General features: G+C 40.4%; 3 protein-coding genes across 3 annotated transcripts; 2 read left to right on the forward strand and 1 right to left on the reverse strand.

Annotated features, from left to right (window-relative positions):
- The first annotated feature begins 3278 nt into the window (after window positions 1-3278).
- LOC104945625 (zinc finger protein GLI2-like) lies at window positions 3279-5298 on the forward strand. Its single transcript, XM_010771332.1, has 4 exons — window positions 3279-3333; window positions 3965-4205; window positions 4848-5040; window positions 5293-5298. Exons 1-4 carry the CDS (start codon window positions 3279-3281, stop codon window positions 5296-5298), a joined length of 495 nt encoding a protein of 164 aa, XP_010769634.1.
- Window positions 5299-6255: 957 nt separating this feature from the next.
- c8b (complement component 8, beta polypeptide) lies at window positions 6256-13973 on the forward strand. Its single transcript, XM_010771333.1, has 11 exons — window positions 6256-6294; window positions 9055-9202; window positions 10446-10587; window positions 10702-10834; window positions 10957-11154; window positions 11346-11586; window positions 12108-12236; window positions 12341-12504; window positions 12885-13038; window positions 13587-13658; window positions 13763-13973. The coding sequence occupies exons 1-11, from the start codon at window positions 6256-6258 to the stop codon at window positions 13915-13917; spliced, it is 1575 nt and encodes a 524-aa protein (XP_010769635.1). The 3' UTR covers window positions 13918-13973.
- Window positions 13974-14398: 425 nt separating this feature from the next.
- On the reverse strand, window positions 14399-19818 carry c8a (complement component 8, alpha polypeptide). The gene is made up of 11 exons (XM_010771328.1): window positions 19709-19818; window positions 19477-19585; window positions 18259-18406; window positions 18011-18158; window positions 17348-17537; window positions 17069-17251; window positions 16226-16466; window positions 15999-16130; window positions 15729-15886; window positions 15349-15574; window positions 14399-14550 (listed from the first exon to the last, which is right to left on the reverse strand). The coding sequence occupies exons 1-11, from the start codon at window positions 19816-19818 to the stop codon at window positions 14399-14401; spliced, it is 1797 nt and encodes a 598-aa protein (XP_010769630.1).
- Between the last annotated feature and the right edge of the window lie 94 nt (window positions 19819-19912).

Below are 19912 nucleotides of genomic sequence, written 5' to 3' on the forward strand. Positions count from 1 at the left end.
TATCGATGGGCAGACAAGGAGGATGAAGAAGAAAAGCAGGATGAAGAAGATTGAAGTATGCAGCTATGCAGAGAGAGAAAGCTATGTAGCTGTGGGAGAGAAACTTTAAACTTTTAATTTTAAATTGGGACCCTAGAAAACTGTTTGAAGCTAGAAATATGTGAAAAGTTGTCGTTTCACTGTGGTTGTTTTCAATGACAGGGCCTGGAATTGTGTTTACAAACATTTAAAGTAGGCTTATATTTGGTTCATGGTGCCTCAAAATGTGTTTGGTTTGATCTAGGTAATCAAATGTTATGTTAGGTTATGTTCACTAATGGCAATTATGCAAATGTGAAATCCAAAACTGCATAGTGCACTTCTAAAATAATTACATTAGTATCTTTGTGAGGTTACTGTTTTATTGTTTACATTGACAAGATACAAAGAGATTATTTGTTAAAGCTGGATTTTCTATTTTCTACTATTTCATATATTTTGTTATTTATTTCTGTCCAGTAAGACTTGAAAAGAGAGCTATTATTTTGTTACAGGTTGATGTTTAAGTTATTCTTGTGCATTTGAGATTTGTCAGAGATAATTCTAGGTATAATAAAGCATGTTGATTGTTGAGTAACCTTGGTTTGGTGTATCTTTGGTTATAGAGAGATATTATTGTGTTATATACAGTAAAATAATATAAATAATAATTGTATATCCATACAGAGGAGGCATACTTTAAAACAATAAGGCATCTTTGAGTAAACGTTGAGTATCATTAAGTATCTCGAGGCTGGGGGCAGCATGTCCTCTTTTTTGGAAATCAAAATATGGTCACCCTATTATATAGCAGTTTTGCTAACACAAAAGCGTGAACTCAAAACTCTGCAAAACTTCGAAATAACACCACACAATATCAATACACATATTAATTAAAATAATAACAACCCTTGTGCCCCTATCAGTAACTAATTATCTGAAGTTAATTTCTCCGTCATTCATCCGTCATTACGTGTTTACAATCCTTTGTTCTCTATTCACTTCCGGCAAAAGTCCCTTCAAAATAAAAGTCCGAATCTTATAACTATCAAAATAAAAGTACAAAACTAAAACTTTACCACAGGAAAACATCGGTACACAAATATAACCACCTCTACAAAAGGTTAAACATATTAAAGGTCATTTACAGGGAGGCTAGACTGATACAATTGATTTATTATGGTTTATAATTTAATGTGAAGACGAAGAAGGAGAAGATGGCTAAACTGTTCAGTGTCAATCCCATGGAGATGGAGATGGAGGTTATAAATCTCCAAAATAATGTTCAACTTAAGTCTCAGCAAAACTCACAACATTTCTGGAGCCTTGTAGACCCAGAAAACTATAAGAACGTCACCAAGCATCACTAAAAATGTCTGCTTTATTTGGCTCTGTCCTACATACCTTTGTGAAGCAGCTTTTTCTGACATGAATGTCATGAAATCTAAATAGAGAACAAGACTGACTGATGAACATTGAAATGACTATTAGAGTGAAACTAAGTGGGTACACTCCAGCAGACCCCTCTATGGTGGACTCCATGCAGTGCCAATCATCTCACTAACTGTGAGAAAGAGTGAAATGCTTGTAAGGTGGTGATTAAGGACATGTATGTGAATGTTCAGTGATGTACTTAACTATGTGGGCCATAATAATATGTGAGACATTTTCGTTTTCTTGGACCTTGATGTGAAGTTAAGATTTTAGATAAGCTTTAGGTATTGCAATTTCACACGTGTACAAAAGTATAGCTTAATTCAACTGATGAGGGCTATGTGAATAAATGTAAGCGATGTGATGCAAGTAGCTCTTGGCCACTTTCATTTTTTCAAAGTAGCTATCAGATGAAGAAAGGTTGGAGACCCCTGCTCTAGTATATGCTCATGTGTTGCCTGAATATGCTTAATGAAAGGCAGTTCCTATAAATCAAATCTCTGAGCATTTTTTTTATCCTAAATATCTTGGCTTCTTCTTTTCTAAATGCACATTGTATTGATATTTATTTTCTCTTGTATTTGTTTGCATTGCATTTGTAATTTAGGCAATCCAAAAGTAACAGAAAGTAATCAGGTTACATTACTTTTATATTTTGATACTCAGATTAGGTTGATTACTGATTACATTACATTACATGTAACTAGAAGTTGTAACAGAATACATTTTTAAAGTAACCCTCCCAACCCTGTATGAATTGCTTAGCAGATCGGAAAGAACTCCGTTTGTGACGATCCATGTATCAAAGTGGATGATAGACTCTCAATGCTTTAGGTTGTTTTTTTTCGACCAACACATCTCCTGTAGTTTACCAAAGATGACACATTTATTTATTAGCCCCAAAGAGGCACATTCCTGAGGACCGTTTGTTGTGTTTGCCAACTCTTTCATACACATCACGATCATCTCCACCAAGTCTTTTTTTGGGCCCCTAACAACTGTCGTCCGCCATGGGTCATCCCGGGGGCCTTTAACTAAGTGCACATGCCACTGCTTTACGACTCGCCACCTCCAAACATAATAGTTTTGTAAGTAAGACCCTGGTTTATGGCTGTAGGTCTGGCGCGGTGATTACAGAGGTGCCTGGATTCATTTAGCCTGAGGGTTGTGAGTTCCAGCAGCACAGAGAGGGATTGGCTGCATATTGACAGCAGTGAAGTTGATGTTGAGCAAATGTGTGCCTTGGTGAGCTGTGATGGGCCTATTATGAGTTTCCTGCCTCTCGCGCCTCTGATGATGTCCACTGTAAGACCTAATTAAATGTGAGCACAAAGACACACACCGGTCCTGCTTTCTTTCCCTCACACTGCCAAGCAGCACCTGTTGGTTCCAAGTCATCTGTCTGTGTGGGAGCTATATGCCTCAGAAATGTAAAACAAAGAAATGCACATGAATGATGGACTATCAGTATGAATGGAAAAATAAATAGCCATCTCCAAAAGTTCATTGGAAAGTAGCTTTTCCCTCCATTTTCTGTGAGAATAAAAAAAGAAGTGCCACAGCCAGGTCTAGCGGAAGGTCGTGAACGCCACCTTTGTGAGTCAGCCTTGTTCTTTTTTAATGGTATGCTGAGATCAATTTGTTTAAATTGCCTCCATTTAACTTGCCCAAGTACAGCAGTCTGAAAGAGATTTCTATCAAGGTAATTACTGAGAATGATTGGAGGCGATTCATTATGCATAGGAGGAGAAGAATGTTAAATAGGGGAGCAGTGTGTGTGTGTGAGTGTGTTGGGGGGAGATGCAGGAGATAGAGTGTTGCTTAGCATGGCTATGACCTCCACTTCAATGGGGGTGAATGTTTCTTCCAACCTGGTCCAGGGTAGCTGCTGGTTTCTATTGAGGCTAACCCTAACCCTACAGAGGTTATTTGTTCTCCAATCTGGTGCCGGTGAGCCCTGACAAAAGTGTCTGAAATATTGTTCTGATGCTTTTTGGACATCATGTATCTCAGGGGTGTCAAACAAATGTTAGTTCACGGCACGGGCCACATACAGCCAAATTTGATCTCAAGTTGGCCTGACCAGTACAATCATAGCATAATAACCTATAAATAACCACAACTTCAAATTGTTCCCTTTGTTTTAGTGCAAACAAGTACATTGTTCAAATGCTCACATTAAATCAACTATCTTTTTACAAAACATTCTTTGAGAAAAATAAGTGTAATTTCAACAATATAATGCCTCAGTTTATCATTTACACATGTGCATTATAGATCACAGTGTATCTACAAAGGCAGAACATTAAGTCACAGGTATCTGGAACTGAACAATATAGTATTTTACTTTATGATCCAAACTACTTGTCAATATCTAGAAATTGTTTCCACATCTGTGTAGTAAACCGACCCACTACCATGCAAACAAAACTATACTACCATGGACACCCCGGATGTATCTATTTGTAAGCAAGTAGTTAATTTATGTTCGAGTGGTCCATCATTCTTTCAGACCAGATCGCTAAAGTTCTCTTGTCGTTTCTTTTGTCAGTATCACGTTTCCCAAGCCCACGGCTAACCCCCCGGCTGAGCAGAAAGAGGGCGCTGTCTATATCCCCGCTGTCGGACGCCAGCATCGACCTGCAGACGATGATCCGCACCTCGCCCAACTCCCTGGTGGCGTACATCAACAACTCCCGCTCCAGCTCGGCCGCCAGCAGCTCCTACGGGCACCTCTCAGTCGGAGGCATCAGGTGGTTATATGGTGCACGTGTATACACATCTGACAAACATGCATATATGCACATTTACATTACATTATTTAATTTAGCTGATGCTTTTATCCAAAGGGATTTACAAAAAGTGCATTCAACAATGACGAAACAAACTCAAAAGCAAGAATCCTGCAGGTACCTTTCCTATCTGTAAACCAGATTAAGTGCTTCTGCATTAGCTTCACTTAAAGCCAAACTATGTATGTGCTATGTACAGAAGAGAGGTTTTCTTTTTATTAGCAAAGATGCAGTTGAAACTGTTAGATTTTCAGTTTTGCAGCAGAAGATGTGTAGACTTCATGCTGTCCTGATATCAGTGTGGAGCTCTTTCTACCATTTTGCAGCCAGAATAGCAAACAGGCATGTTTTTGTTGAAGAGCACCTGCGTCACGCTCGCAGTGAGGGAGTAGCAAATCGATTGGCCGATGCAGAGTGAATTGCACGTGCTTGAGTGTATGGTTTAACAGGCATTCAGACAAGTAAAATGGCATTTAGGGCAGTACAAAGTAAAAAGCATGTTTGCAAGGTCTGACACTGTGTCATTACTCTTTGAATATTAGCCACCAGTCGAAAAATCTCCATAATTTGTTTCCAGATGCTAACTTTTTCCCTCTTGCTCAGTCCCTCCTTCAGCTTCCCTCACCCCATCAACCCCATGGCGTACCAGCAGCTGTTGGCCCAGCAGAGGAGCCTCAACGCCTTCGGACACACTCCTCCTCTCATCCAGCCAACCTCTTACTCCGCCCGCCAACACCCCCTCACTGCCTCACCTATGACCACCTGCCACAACAGCTCCAACCCTGAGGCAAACCAGGTAAGAACAGGAGCAGTCGTATTTTGATTCATTCAGCCTATTTTGAAATTAAAATAATGAGACACACAATGGCTGAATTGTTTAAGAAAAAACTCAACGGCCAATTCTGAAGGTGAGAGTTGTTATTTTTCTGACAAAAGGTGATAAATAGGTAGTGTTAGTCCTAAACACAATATATTTAACTAAAATAAAACTAAAATGATTGACAGCTAATTTTACGTTGATTAACTAACTGTTTCGGGACTCTTTCAGAATTGAGGATGAAGGCCTGCACTGTCTGTTTAGCCGAACTGTACAAGTTGTCATGAATGAAGTATATTTTGTAAATGGTCTCAGGTCAGAAATATGCAGGACGTTCCCTCCCAGTTCCATCCGTCTTACTTCCTACTGTCTCTTCGCTCTCTCTTTATCAGCCGCTGTATACACCACAGCGTAATGTAATGTAAACTTCCCTCTCAGTGAATCACTCCCCATCACACGACTCTCCACTGACACACACTGAGAGTATCCAAGAGTATATGTTTGCACTTTTTTGCACACACACACGTTTAATTGAATTTCAGCAGTGATCACAACCATATTTGCTGCTTGGTTTTCAGCCAACTAGATGAATCATCGAGGCCCCCAGAGACTACACTATAGCGTCTGGGTGGGATTATGAGACCCCCCCCCCCAGCAATGAACCGCACTATACACACACAGTCATGTATCAGCTGCTTTACATTTGATATCTTTCATTTATTTTCGTCTCCATTAGTGCTTTAAGAGGGCCTTGTGTGTCTTTGTTTTTTTTTGTCATCTTAAGAATCTGTTAGCAGATCAAAGTCCCCCCACTCCCCACCTCCACAAACGCCAACTCTGCCGCCTTCCCCCTCTGTAATGAGGGCAATAACTCCTCTTCTTTCATATTTCCTTGCGGGTTTGGTGATCATAAAGCAGTCTAAACTGTTTAGTCTCGGCGGCGGGTCTCGCTCTGACTTATGGGCCGCGGTGCCTGGTGCAACATGTACTCCACACATATCTCTGCAGCACACCATCCAGACAGAAACAATGGCATGTCATCTCCTTGACTCTGTTATCTGATTCACATCCGTCGCTCTCTGAGGTTCATGTGTGGAATCTGGTGGTTTAATACGTTGAATGGATGGTTGAATTAATAGCAGAATGAGTGGGAGGGCTAATGGATGGCTTTGCTGTATGATTCACTAATAGATGATGAATGACTGGGAAGTTGTGTCTGAAGATTATAAGAAGGTTAGATTTTTTGTTTCTTACAGTTTATGTATGGGCTCAGAACAGTCTCATAATACACACATGCACACAGAAGGATTCAAACTTGTATTTCATGATCCGCAAAATGATCCACACTTGTGTTTTTCAATGCACACACTAATGTGTTCCGTTTCATATGTAAAAAAAATCCAAATACAGAAAAAAGTTTTTAATGTGTATTTTTGATCCACATATTTGTTTTCCGTTTAAAACCTCTGAACCTGCAAACACAAACCGCTTTCTGTGCATGGATCGCTGTGCATTCGTGTGTGGGTTTTTTGAGACTCCCCTGACGGTCACCCGATTCGTACTTGTAATTTCTCTCATCTATCATCATTTTTTCTATCTATAGCCAATCAGATGTCTCCTCAATTCTAAGCCAATCACATGAGCACGCCCCCACGAGGGTAGATTTATTGCGTTCATGACGTAGCGCTTCATGTACGCATTTTGCGCAGTCCGGAGCTGACAGGTCCATGGAGCCTGCCTGCAGGCGCTAATCTCAGGACACCTCCACTCTCAGTAACATTGCACACTTTCCGAACAGGAAATGCACGCCAATACAAGGCCTTTAATATTATTAAGGTTCGCGCCACTTTCGATGAATGCTTGTGTGTACACAACAAACGGCTTGGCAAAACCGTTTTAAAGGTGGTGTTTCCTGGAATACAGCTGCCTGCTTTATTTATGTCTGTATGAAGTTGTTGTGAGTTGTGGAGGAGCAGCTACAGGTTAGCTTAGCCTAATCGATCAGTGCACTAAGAAGCCAGTTGCCAGACAGTGAACTGTCAACCGGGGGAGCCCCGCCGGTCATTATCGGCCGATATTTCACTCTTAATGTTTTGTCGCGGTGCTCTCTATGAAGGGCCGATCAGGAGAGCTGATCGATCGATATGGACATTAACACGCGAGTGAAAGGTGTAACCGGACGGAGAGAGATCAGATTCAGGCTGCTGAGTCTGACGGAGAACACACAGCTCTGCATGATCACATGAGCTCGCGCCCTCTGAGGTTATGATCTATGCTGATCATGACAGCGTCATATACGCATTTGCGCTGTGGTCAGCACTCAACCACAGACCTTATTTCGAGCTATTTTCCAAAATCCTATGGAGAATTTGCATTGGTTTTTCACGAAGGAACCGGAAGAAGTTTACTTCCGGGTTTTACGACGCGTCACTGCGGTTCTCTATTGCCACTTTCCGAACAGGAAATGCACGCAAATACAAGCCTTTATATTATTAAGGTTCAGCGCCACTTTCGATGAATGCTTGTGTGTACACAAAAACGGCTTGCAAAACCGTTTTAAATGTGTGTTTCCTGAATACAGCTGCCTGCTTTATTTATGTCTGTATGAAGTTGTTGTGAGTGTGGAGGGAGCAGCTACAGGTTAGCTTAGCCTAATCGATCAGTGCACTACGAAGCCAGTGCTAGAAAGTGAACTGTCAACGGGGGGGAGCCCCGCCGGTCATTATCGGCCGATATTCACTCTTAATAGTTTGATCGGTGCTCTCTATAAAGGCCGATCAGGAGAGCTGGATCTGATCGATATGGACATAAACGCGAGTGAAGTGTAACCGGACGCAAGAGAGAGATCAGATCAGCTGCTGAGTCTGACGGAGACACGCAGCTCTGCATGATCACCTGAAGCTCCGCCCTCTGTTTAGCGAGCTGACCGGACAGCGCAAAATGCGTATATGAAGTGTCATGAACGCAAGAAATCATACCCTCGTGGGGGCGCGCTCATGTGATTGGCTTAGACTGGAGGAGACATCTGATTGGCTATAGATGAGAGAAATTACAAATACGAATCGGGTGAGCGTCAGGGGAGTCTCAAAAAACCCACACACGAATGCACAGCGATACGTGCACAGAAAGCGGTTTGTGTTTGCAGGTTCAGGGGATTTAAACGGAAAACAAATAAGTGTGGATCAAAAATACATATGTAAAACTTTTTTCTGCGTTTGGATTTTATTTACATGTAGGCTATATGAAACGGAACACATTTGTGTGTGCATTGAAAAACACAAGTGTGGATCCGGAAATACAAGTGTGAATCCTTCTGTGTGCATGTGCGTATTATGAGACTGTTCTGAGCCCATACCTCATTGGTGCGCGCGTTCGTGTGTGTTGGAGGAGGGGCTCTGTAAGGAAGTGGCAGATTTTTTCCGGCTGTGTATTTTCAAATTCTAGCGCACTCGAGCTGGTTTCTCCAAAATTACCTACCCCACCTTTAACTTAAAAATAAAGCAAATAAATGTAAAAGATTTACCAAAAAAAAGGTAAGGTTTTGTCTGCTGCAGTAAACTAAATAGGCCTACATGTCCATTATCCCGCTACATGCCAGATACGTTGATCCAACTATTGTAATGCGCCGTAAATGAGATAAGATTTGGTACAGTCAGTTTAGAGAATGGTGAATAAATCATTCCCAAAGAGCTAGTATTGAGAGATCATTTTGCAGTGTGAGGCATTCAACATTTTGACCCTTCTGGGCAGTTTTTCTGTGAAGCAAAGGTCTCAGCGGATGTACTCCAGTGCTCTATCTCATCCACTTTACAAGGAAGGGGATTAATAACCTTGACATGACAAAGTGAAAACAGCCCTCTAATGAGATTTCGGCTGTTATAGTCCCCCGGAGCAGATTCCGAGCTCTTCCAGCACCTTTATTGGGCTGTTAGGAGCCGTTCTCTGTGTTTCTCTGACCGTTTATGTGTTTGTTTGTCTCCCTCACCCATCCAGTATCGCTATGCTAAACTGGAGCAGCCGTCTCAGTTTGGAGGGCAGCCGTGCAATTTTTACGGCAGGGAGGAGGAGGCCTGTACCGTTCCGGACCGCTACACCTGCGACAATGTTCCCTTGTGTGAGGGATTCCTCTGCAAACAAACAGGTATATCCATAAACTGTATAGGTATATCATAAAGTCCACATATAATATTACACTGCTTCTGTCTTTATGCTAAGCTAAAGTAAGTTATTTAGTGGCTCGCTTTAGGCACTGTTCCAACATCTTAAGGCAAATAAGCATTGCATATGTGTATTAGCATTTTTAAGACTTTATTTTTGGACAGATGTTTTGATACTAGTGTTAAATATGTTCTTTATTCTCGCGTCCAGAAGAGAAGCTTTAAAATGAGACTAAATGGAGTCTCTGAAAAGATTCAAATGGGATACTTTAATTAAAAAAAGGCGCGGTAGTGTTACAGACAGAATATTGTTCCGGCAGAAAACAGCTGTGATCTGGCTCTCCTGAGCAAGAAGAGAAATCCCATCCCCCGTTCGGTGCCGTTATATATCCTCTGCTGGCTCCTCCCCGCCAGCCGGCTCGACTCGCCTCTAATGTCCGTTGTTGCATTTAAACAGAGGATTGGTACTTTTCACCTTCAACATATGCTTAACACGCCTTTTCTCCTCATATTCTCTTTCATCACTTTTCATGTAACACATTCTAAACGCTGTAATCAATACTCTAAAACATACAAAAAATACTTCACGGCTGGTTTGATTTCCGGATGTTGTCACATGCTACTCTCGTCTGTAAACAATAATGTATTCAAATAAACTGTACTTTCATTTAATATTCAGCATGGTAGTATCTCGACATCTATAGTTGTAGTGTTAAATCCGTAGGTTTCGGTTTGCACCACTCCATGTCATTTCGCTACTCAATTCACCTTTTTAGGAAATCTTATATTAGCCACATGCTAAATGCTAACCGTAGATGAAGGATTTTCAGAATAAAAGCTTAACTGCTTGTGCACAAGAATTTCTGGTTTAACAGTATAAAAGAGCGTTTAAACTGACGGTATGTTTAAGCTACATTATACCATCAAAACATTGATTTTAATTTCTAACACTAGTTAAGGCCTTATTTGTATACAAGTGAATTCAATGTTGTTTAAGACTTTTTATGAATCCACAGGAAGCCTGGCTGTAGTTCAGACCTAGAATGCCAAAAGTAGGTAGTAGGTATAGGTGAGGAAGGGGCAAGTGTGCCCCCCCCCCCCCACAACCCGTGACCCGATTTGGCAATGCTGCTGTAGTGATTACAATGCAAAGTGGTCTCCTGTAGTTCTATTTTTGGGGGAAATTAACAATTGCTAATTGCCATCCACATCTGTCCTCTCCTTCAGGTCGCTGTATTCCCAGAACTCTGCAGTGCAGTGGGGAGGATGACTGCGGGGACATGTCTGATGAAGCCGGCTGTAAGACAGTTTCCAAGCCCTGCAGACAGGAGGCCGAAGAGTACTGGGGAATCGAAAATCTCGCCAAAGGGTTAGTCACTTTCCCATTAGTCTACAATATAAGTGTCAGTTATTTCAGGGGACTTGAATACCTCAAACATGATGTTCTTCCCACAACAATCTGGTGCTGTTACTTATCTTTCAGAATCAACATCCTGAACAGTAACCTGGAGGGAGTGGTGCTTGATAACAGATACTACGCTGGCAGCTGCCTGCCAGACTACATCCAGGATGTCAGATTCAGGAAGCCTTACAACTTACAACAGTATACTCATCAGGTGAAACCAGATGCCAATCACACATATGAATGATCTTTTATTAAGGAGCCACTTTTGTTTTATTAATTTGGTCCTCCTTATTACAAAATGTTAAGGACATTTTCCCTCCCATGTTTTTACAGACAAAAGGCTCTTATGATTTCAACTTCAAGTCTTTTAGCTCATACTCTGAGTACATGGACCACACCATAAAGGAGCGCTCAACCCAAACCGCTATTTCCATTGGCTTTGCCATTCCAGGCGTAGCTGAGTTTGGCTTCAACTACAACAGTGACAAACAAACCAAGTCTGAACGGAAGATCCGGCGTGCTTCTGGCAAGGTGAGTTATGTGTTTTTTTGTTGCATTAACCCAGTTAAACCTAGTGATTTCTCAATAACTGAAAAAAATAACTTTAAGGATTTATCATATATACTCACATATCATCTATTTTATCTGTCAATTCAGACTCCAATCTTAACCTTAAAGCATTAAAGTGTCCATTAATTGCCTCATGTTTTCTCTCCACTCAGACTAACAGCTTTGTGAGGACCAAAGTAGTGCTGGAGTTGGCCCAGTACATATTGAAGTCAGACGATTTAATGCTTCACCCTGAGTTCTTGCAGCGGCTACGCTCTTTGCCGCAGACCTATGTTTATGGGGAATACAGGCAGATCTATAGGGACTATGGCACCCACTACATCACAGAGGCAGCCCTCGGTGGAGACTTCACACACACTATCATCCTGGATAAGGAGAAGCTTGAGAAATCAGGTAATCAGTTTATGAGGCCTCGGTCAAATCAAGCTTCGTTTGAATGCTGAGTTTCTAATTGTACTATGAACACAAGAATGCATATCAAAACAAGATAATTATCATGATCATATACTTTGGTTTGGCAATGGCATTGACATCCTCTACATCCCGTCATCTTCAACACTGATCTGGTGATCCGTAGTAATAGATTAAATAATATATATCTACATTTTTATTAAATCTATAGGTTAAAAAGAAAGTGCTTCACAAAAAAAAAGGATCCCAAATTTGAGCCCTGAGGCACCCCACAAATAAAGGACGCAAAGTTAGATAATTGTCTTCAGTGTATACAAAGTACTTCCTGTTGGATAAATAAGAGGGACACCAGTTTAGTGCTGCTCCAAATATCCCCTGTCAATTTGAATATGGTGGCTGTCAAAGGTTGCAGACAGATTTAAAATAGTTACAATGGCCATTTCATTATGGTCTAGCTGCGTGAGATTAAAATATAAACTCCCTGACTACTTTGTTTGTTCTAGAATATTCTTTGGAAGACTACAAACGCTGCACACAGTCAGGCCTAAAGGTCGGGGCCAACATAAATGGTGTTTATGTGTCTGTCGGAGTCGAGAGTGGATCCTGTGATGGCCTGCTAGATGAGATGGGAGGTGAGGTACCACGTTCTTACCAAAGTCCCTGCAGGATATGTTCTGTTCTTCATCAGACAAAGGAACTTATGCTAAAACTTTGAGGTCTTACGGTTTCTCCACAGAGGACACAGTGCATGGCCGCATGGTGGAGGACTTTGTTGCTGTTGTAAGAGGTGGAAGTAGTGAGTCCATCACTGCTTTGGTGTCTAAAAAACTTCCCACCTCGCACCTGATGGGACTGTGGGGTGAAGGCGTGCGTTTCAACCCAGATTTTCTTCGCACAACGGTGAGTTTCTCTGCTTTTTCCTTTTCGCTAATTTCTTTCCTTGTCTCATTTTGTGTTCTTTCACATTATGACACATGCTATAAACTAAATGCTAATATTCTCCCATCAATGTGTACTTAACTAATCGATGCCTGAACATTCAGCAGAGAGTTGATCTTTGGTGTTACCAATATTTGCTCAATTACAAACAGGCAAAGTACAAATTGGCTGATCAATAACACATTTGAGGACAAACTGCAAAGACGGCAAATAGTAATTGTGCCAAATACAAACAGGCTGCCTCCCTCAGACATGGCCAAGTTTCAGATTTTATTAGGGCTCTATCTTTTTTATTTATTTATTTTTTAAATAATTTCATAATGACATTTGTTAATCATTAGACACGGCCCCTGTATGCGCTGGTCACTTCGAGAGACTTCTCCCAGGATGCCACGCTGAAAAGAAACCTGAAGAGAGCGCTGTCAGAGTACCTGGCAGAGGCCAGCCCGTGTCGATGTGCTCCCTGCTACAACAACGGAGTGGCCGTTTTGAAAGGTACCTCAAAGGATATTAATGTTGATATTATGCAAATCATAAGATCCCATATCCAGAACTTATAGACTGAAAGCTCATTATCAAATTCTGACTTTCTTTTCTGAGCTATGTTTTGTTATTTTACGTATAGTTTTGGGCACAATACTTAAAGGGATATGTGGATTTCCCCGTGAAAAACAAAGCTGTCCTCAAAAATCAATGTTTTGATATACAAATAGTTGTTTTGGTGGATTCCTTTACTCTTGGCAGAAACTATGAGAAAAAGCAACATACAGCATAGTTTAGCAAGAGAGGTCAAAATGATGCAAAGAGTTTTCAGTCTTTGGAGGTGACCTTTGTTTTTACTTAAAGGAACATTACGTGACCTTTTTTATCTTCAAAGGATGACTAAGAAAGCTGATTTCACCAATGAATCTTCCCTATTTGAGTTTTTGTTTCCTAACACAAGATAATAGTGCGGAACGTGAATATGACAATGTTTCAGTTGAGATAATGATGTTTAGTTATAATGATGAGAATGAAATAAATATCTCCTACTCCTTCAACAGGCACCAGATGTGACTGTGTGTGTCCTGGTGGCTACTCTGGGCTGGGCTGTGAGATCACTAATAGGCGAAAAGGTTAGCTCTCAAGATCCAACACAACACGCAAACAACATTTTTTTCTCTCTTTTTGCTAAAGCCTGACATATTGATATGGAATATGATGTGGTCTTTCCTGACAGATATAGCCATTGACGGCAGCTGGAGCTGCTGGGGTGCATGGTCATCCTGCAGTGGGAGAACGATGACTAGGAGCCGTCAGTGTAACAATCCAGCACCTGGTAACGGAGGCCTGCCCTGCAGAGGACTGCAGCAGGAGTCTACTGAATGCTATTAATATCTGCTCTGACGTCAACATTGACATGGACAATTATTAAACCCTCCTTGAACATATTAGATTGGTCTGCTATGTCTTTGTCTTTAGACTTACAAGGTGAAACAATTAATCATATTTGATTTAAAACGTACTTGACCTGAATGCGATATATTCAATGAATATTTCATAAACAATAGTAAACCATGTCACTTCTGAATAACTGTACCATTTAACTAGATCAGTCTGAAGCACTGACCTACATTCAGCTCCTGTTTGATTTATTCAACCTTCACATTCAAAGCATTTAAAGATTGGAATACAAAGCATCTACACACTCGTGGTAAAGTCTGCAAAACATTGCTACCTTGATATACAGATTAGTATAGTCTGTGTCCTGATAAAGGCATGCATTTCATCTTTTTATTCAAAGCTCAGACAGATAAGCAGGGTGAAAAAACTGTTTTATTTATAAAAAAAACATAGATTTTCACGCTGAGTGAATTCAACAGTGCTGAGTCTGAGAGGAGGAGCCTCTGCAGGTTGCTCCGCCCCCATCAGGAGCAGGGTTATCACAGGTCCTTGTCCGAGTCTTCCTCCCCGATGCACATGCTGCCCAGGCCCCCCAGCACGACCACGACCCATCCGTCCTGGTATCTTTCGATGATAAATTAAGGGGTTGAAAGCCAAGATTAACAAAAGAACACATACAGAATGTAAACATGTCGGTAATAGTTTGAAAAATTATGATTTATTAGTTGGTACATTTAGAAAAAGTCAACATTTTTAATCAAATGTCAGACAACTCTTTTTAGTGTACAATTGCAGCTGGCTCTCGCTGATCTTTTTTTTGTTCTTTCTTTTTAGCTGCACCAGTTTATTTATCAAATGGTCTACAAACATTTCTCATCCCGTTGGAAGCCTCTTTATTTGCCCTGAGAGTGAAATATTGCATGATAAAATAGATCGGTGGAACTGATGCATGCCCAAGTGACGCAGCTGGAAAGTTCCCAAGCGGCTACCAACCTTTGATGGCACCCACCTGTCACTTGACGCATTTCCCATAACTATGTAAAACTTCTGGCCTAAATATTATTTAAAACTGAAAATGAACATAAAATGTTCCTTTTGCGTACAATTGTCATTCCATTTCAAAAGTCGCTATTAAGACCAAAACGGCTGGAAACGTGTTTTTCTCTGCAGTACAGTTGGGCCTGGGCATTGGATTGCCTTATGCCTTGGCCTACTGTTTAACCCTGAAGGTTGTGGCATGGTCAAACGCCTTTCTCTCTCTCACCCATTTAATTAACAGTGTTAATGTCAACAGGCCTGGACACATGAAGTAGTTAGCTTAATTTAACATAAAGAATGTAAACTGGAGGAAAAAGCTTTATCTTTAGCAAATGACTGTAATGTGATTTTCTCTGCTGTATTTACTCATGAAAAACTTCTCACCCCCTCTGAGAGTTTCTTCACAGGCCTCTCCCTGGTAGCCGGGCTTACAGATGCAAACACAGGAAGTACCGCTGAGGACAGGAATGCCATTGTGCCTACATGGGGCGCAGCGGCACGAGTCGAACTGTTGCAGATACTCATCCAAGCCCCTCTCCAAGTTGGCCAGTCTCGTACCTGAATGTTCGGCAGCCGTGCTGAGGCGCACAAGCTCATAAATTGGCATGGTCTATGAACGGACAGAGATAGGAAGAGTAGAAAAGTTACTAAAATGCATATGACCACGACAGCATACGCACAAAAGCAGTGTGAGATCATGAACAAATAGATTCACTATGTATGTTCTGTAACATAGTGTTATCTAAAATGATATTTCAGGTGACCTCGTATTCGATGAGTGTTGGGTTGTATTTAAGGGATGCTCCCCAGTTCCTGTAGGTGTCAGGGTTCCTGATAGCCAACAGGCCACTGCTGCTGTAGGTATTTCCCCCCTTCACCAGAGTAACAATGTCCTCAATTACAGCAGAACCTGAGTCCTTGTCTACAATTCAAAAGAGGAGAGAAATAAAAGCTTTGATAACACTCTACTAAAACAATCTTTCATATCAGATGTCGATAGAAACATTTCAAAATAAAAAAAATTGATGACTTACCTGCACTGAATGTTCCCGTTTTTTTGCATCCTTTCCCACCCACTTTGAAGTCTACTGAATTAGAGCCGTCGATAGGATAACTTACACCAATAGAGCCACCAAAGCATCGCCCAGCTTGATTTCCATCAATATCTGTAAGAGTAAGTAAAGAGTATTTAATAAAGGTTACTTCACGGTACCTTTCCTATCAATTGACATTGATTAAAAAACTGTGGGGCTGACAGTACTTGAGCTGGCCATGGACGTTTTGTTGACGACAACAATGTATTCAAGGGTTCCTCCCATAGTTCCCTCTGTGACATAGTGGGTGCCAAATGTGCTGAAGAAGCGGGAGTACATCCCAAAGTCATACTGCTCCGGCAGCTCCATGAGTGAAATGTAGAAATCTTCATGAAGCATCAACTCATTACTTCTCATTTTAAAGTGGGCTGTTTGCACTTTGGAGAAAAGCCTGATGAACCCTAGGTCCTGACGACAAAGAAAAACGTTTTTTATAGACTTTTCCTTTTCAGAGCTAGAATTAGTAGTTATAAACTTTATATTATTTATACACCCCAAAAAATGTGCTGTCTTTTGACACTTGTGGATAATACAGTAGGATGAGAAGAGAGATCAATATTGTGATATTTAACCCAGCATTCAGACTGGGGGGAAACATCGAGCTATGACTCTAAAGCAAAACAAATCCAATTACCAGTTCACAATTGAATACTTATTCGATTTCAGTCCTTAAAAAAACAAGCTGGTAGGCAGAATATGTACATCTTGGACACGACTAGGCTAGACTAGGTTTCCCTCTGTTTCAAGTCTTTAGCCTGCTAAGCTTACTTGCTACTGGCAGTAGCTTCCACTGTGTAGCAGTGGAAAGGCATGAGAGGAATCAATCTTCTTGTCTAACTTTTGCCAAGAAAGCCAACAAGCATTTTTTCAAAATGGCTAATGCTTTGAGAAATCCGCCAACCCTGATTTCAAACATTTCACAATGATAGTATATATTTGAAATAAACAAAATAGTTAATTGCACTTCATGTAGACTAGAGCTTTTTAACCTTTGGGTCAACAGATCATACCTGGCTTTTATGTTGCGTTATGTTTTTGAGAAACTCAGATTCTTGACTTGCAGTCAGTCCAACTTCCACATAATAGACCCTAACTGTGAATCCAGCGTTGGAGGAACTCATAGTTTTTCTTGCTTCCAGGACGCTCGTCATATCTTCATAGTATTCATGAGAACCCTCTGACATAGCTTGAGCCTGAAATCGATACAACCATCTTGTCAAAATCAAAATGTCTTAGTTAATTTGTTCATTTATTAAAGACACCCCAAAAAAGTAACAACATTACAATACCACAAAATGGTAAGTATGGTAGTTGTAAGGTTTCCTGTAGTTCTTCTCGTCTTCATTGTAGTGCAGGTTCTCACAGAATGCATCATAAAGGAACTTCCTCCATTCACCATTATAGACATATTCACACTTTCCACCAAAGTACTTTGGGTCAAGTACATGATCCACAAAGCCTCCAGTCAAGCTGTTGTAGCTGTAGACAAAGAAGTAATTTAAATCAGTCAGTAAAGTGATATGTCCAAGATTTTAATTGAAATACATGTGTGTTAGATTACTTTCTAATGTCAAATTAGATATTCCAATGAAGATGGCCCACGGGTGAAGGCCCTTGCATTTGAAGTATTACAAACTGAGAAAAAAATGTATCTGTGGGAAGTAAGACCCAAAAACACACCTTCAACTCTCGCCAAATAGAATAGCTCTCCAAGATTGAAGTTTAAATGGGACACATTTGTATGAATATTGGCGTAATTCTAACTATGTAGATCTAGGATGTTTTTCAGCAATTTGAGAGAGGAAGATATTGTGTTGACGATGTATTTATCCTGATGCTGTATGTTCTTATAATTTGTTACAGTAAGTCATTTGCAATGCTTTAAATAAATGTTCTTCCTTTTTGATATACAATCTAAAGAGAATAATAACACCATTATATGCATTATTTACCCCTGAGTGCCACGTTCAGCCCCAGGGATGGGTAGAAAGGTTGAACATTTGTCATCTCTCCGCCTGATTTCTTCACAGTCGTCTTCGTCAGAAAAGCCCTCGCAGTCCAACTCTCCATTGCAGCGAAGGGACTGGCTGATGCAGCGCCCTGAATACACAGAAACACAGATTTACTTATACTGGATGCACACGCAAACATAAAAAGCATCTTCTTCTTAACAATAATATGTTGCGTTGGAGGGACTGGCCTGTTTCGTTGCAGGTGAAGCTGTCTCCGCAGTAATCTGTCAACATACACTGAGTTGTCACTGTGGGACATGCCAACTTGTCCCATAGTGTCTCAAAGCACTCGGTGCCACCAAACTGAGAGGGCTTCTCTATGTGTCTGAAACGGACCTAAAACAGAGCCACACATTAGTTAGCATCAAAATCCCCCATGTTCATTCCTTTATATACTGTACCATCATTGGTGTACAGACATACACTATGCATAAACACAGAAGAATGCCACATTTTAAGGCATGACATTTTGTTCATACTGTTGCCTTTAAAAACATATATATTCAAAAAAAAATCCCATTATTTGTACATTACCTATAAGTAGCTATATAAAATATTTGGTATAAGGTTTTTGTTACTTTACTGATCAATCTGAAAAAATATTTTCTAGATTACTCAATCGTTTGGTCTATAAAATGTCATAACAAATTTAAATGTGTCCGTTCCAGTTTCTCAAAGCAAGATGATGTCATTCAGTGTCTTGTTATGTCAGTCTAAAACCAATATGATATTAAACAGAGAAAGCAGGAAATCCTCATATTTTGGATGCTGAAAACTACATGTTTGCCATGTTTCAATGGCAAAAAATGGTTACTTGCATTAAAATGGGTTGATATGTTTATTCCGTACAGGAATTGGTGCTGGTAGACAGATTTTGTTTAGACATATAAGGATATCTGTTTTATCTCTGTTTCCAGTCTTTATGCTAAGCTAACCATACTGGCTGTTGGTAGTAGCTTTCTTATATGCACTAATTGACAGACATAAGAGGTAGTAATCTTCTTGTCTGAATCAGCAAAAATGCATTCAAGTAACAAATGTATTGCAATAAAATGAGTTTGCAAATGTTTTTTTTCCGCGGATCGACTCATAGTTGCAACTTTAATGTACAATGGGTTCTGGCAGCTTCAAATTTTGGAGCAGCATTGTAAAATTAAGGCCGACTTTTATTGACCTTATTAGAGCAGATGTGCTGTTTTAGGATAATAATTTCACCCTTTGGACCCATTGATCATCTCATCCAAATATTACTGATCTGAGCTACCAAGCAGAAAACTGTGTCAACACTAGAGTTTAAGCTTCACTATTGCCAGGTATTGCACAAGCCACTCATAATATGTAATACCAATTTTTATACAATATTTTTTCATGACTTATTAATTAATGTATTGAGAAAACAACATTACCTTTTGTTCTGTGCAGGAGTTACATGGAGTCCAGGATGACCATCTCCCGAGTTTACAGTTGATGGGATTTGGTTTGTTGACAGCTCTGGCACTCCTTGCCGCAGCCAAACTGTCACCCCAAAAGCACTTTTATTATCTCAGTTCCTCCTCTTATATCAATGGAATATATTAAACCACTACCAAGATGTAATCAAGTGAATGTCAGATAATATTAAAGGGAGGAATACTGCACCTTTCATCAGCAGTTGTCCATGGCGTCCTGGATGCACTCACAGCTGGGCTAAAATGTAAAGCAAGATGCAGTGTGCATAAAGTCAGGAGTAAATTCAAATATCTCTCCATGCTGAAAATGAGTAGCTAGTCCTTAGGATTCAATACCACATCCTAAAACAGCCGTTGTTTTGTGACTTCTCTTCACTGCAGTCTTGACCAACCA

The sequence above is a fragment of the Notothenia coriiceps genome, unplaced genomic scaffold (assembly GCF_000735185.1).
Source record: "Notothenia coriiceps isolate Sejong01 unplaced genomic scaffold, NC01 NC01_scaffold00009850, whole genome shotgun sequence".
Taxonomy (NCBI): Eukaryota; Metazoa; Chordata; class Actinopteri; order Perciformes; family Nototheniidae; genus Notothenia; species Notothenia coriiceps.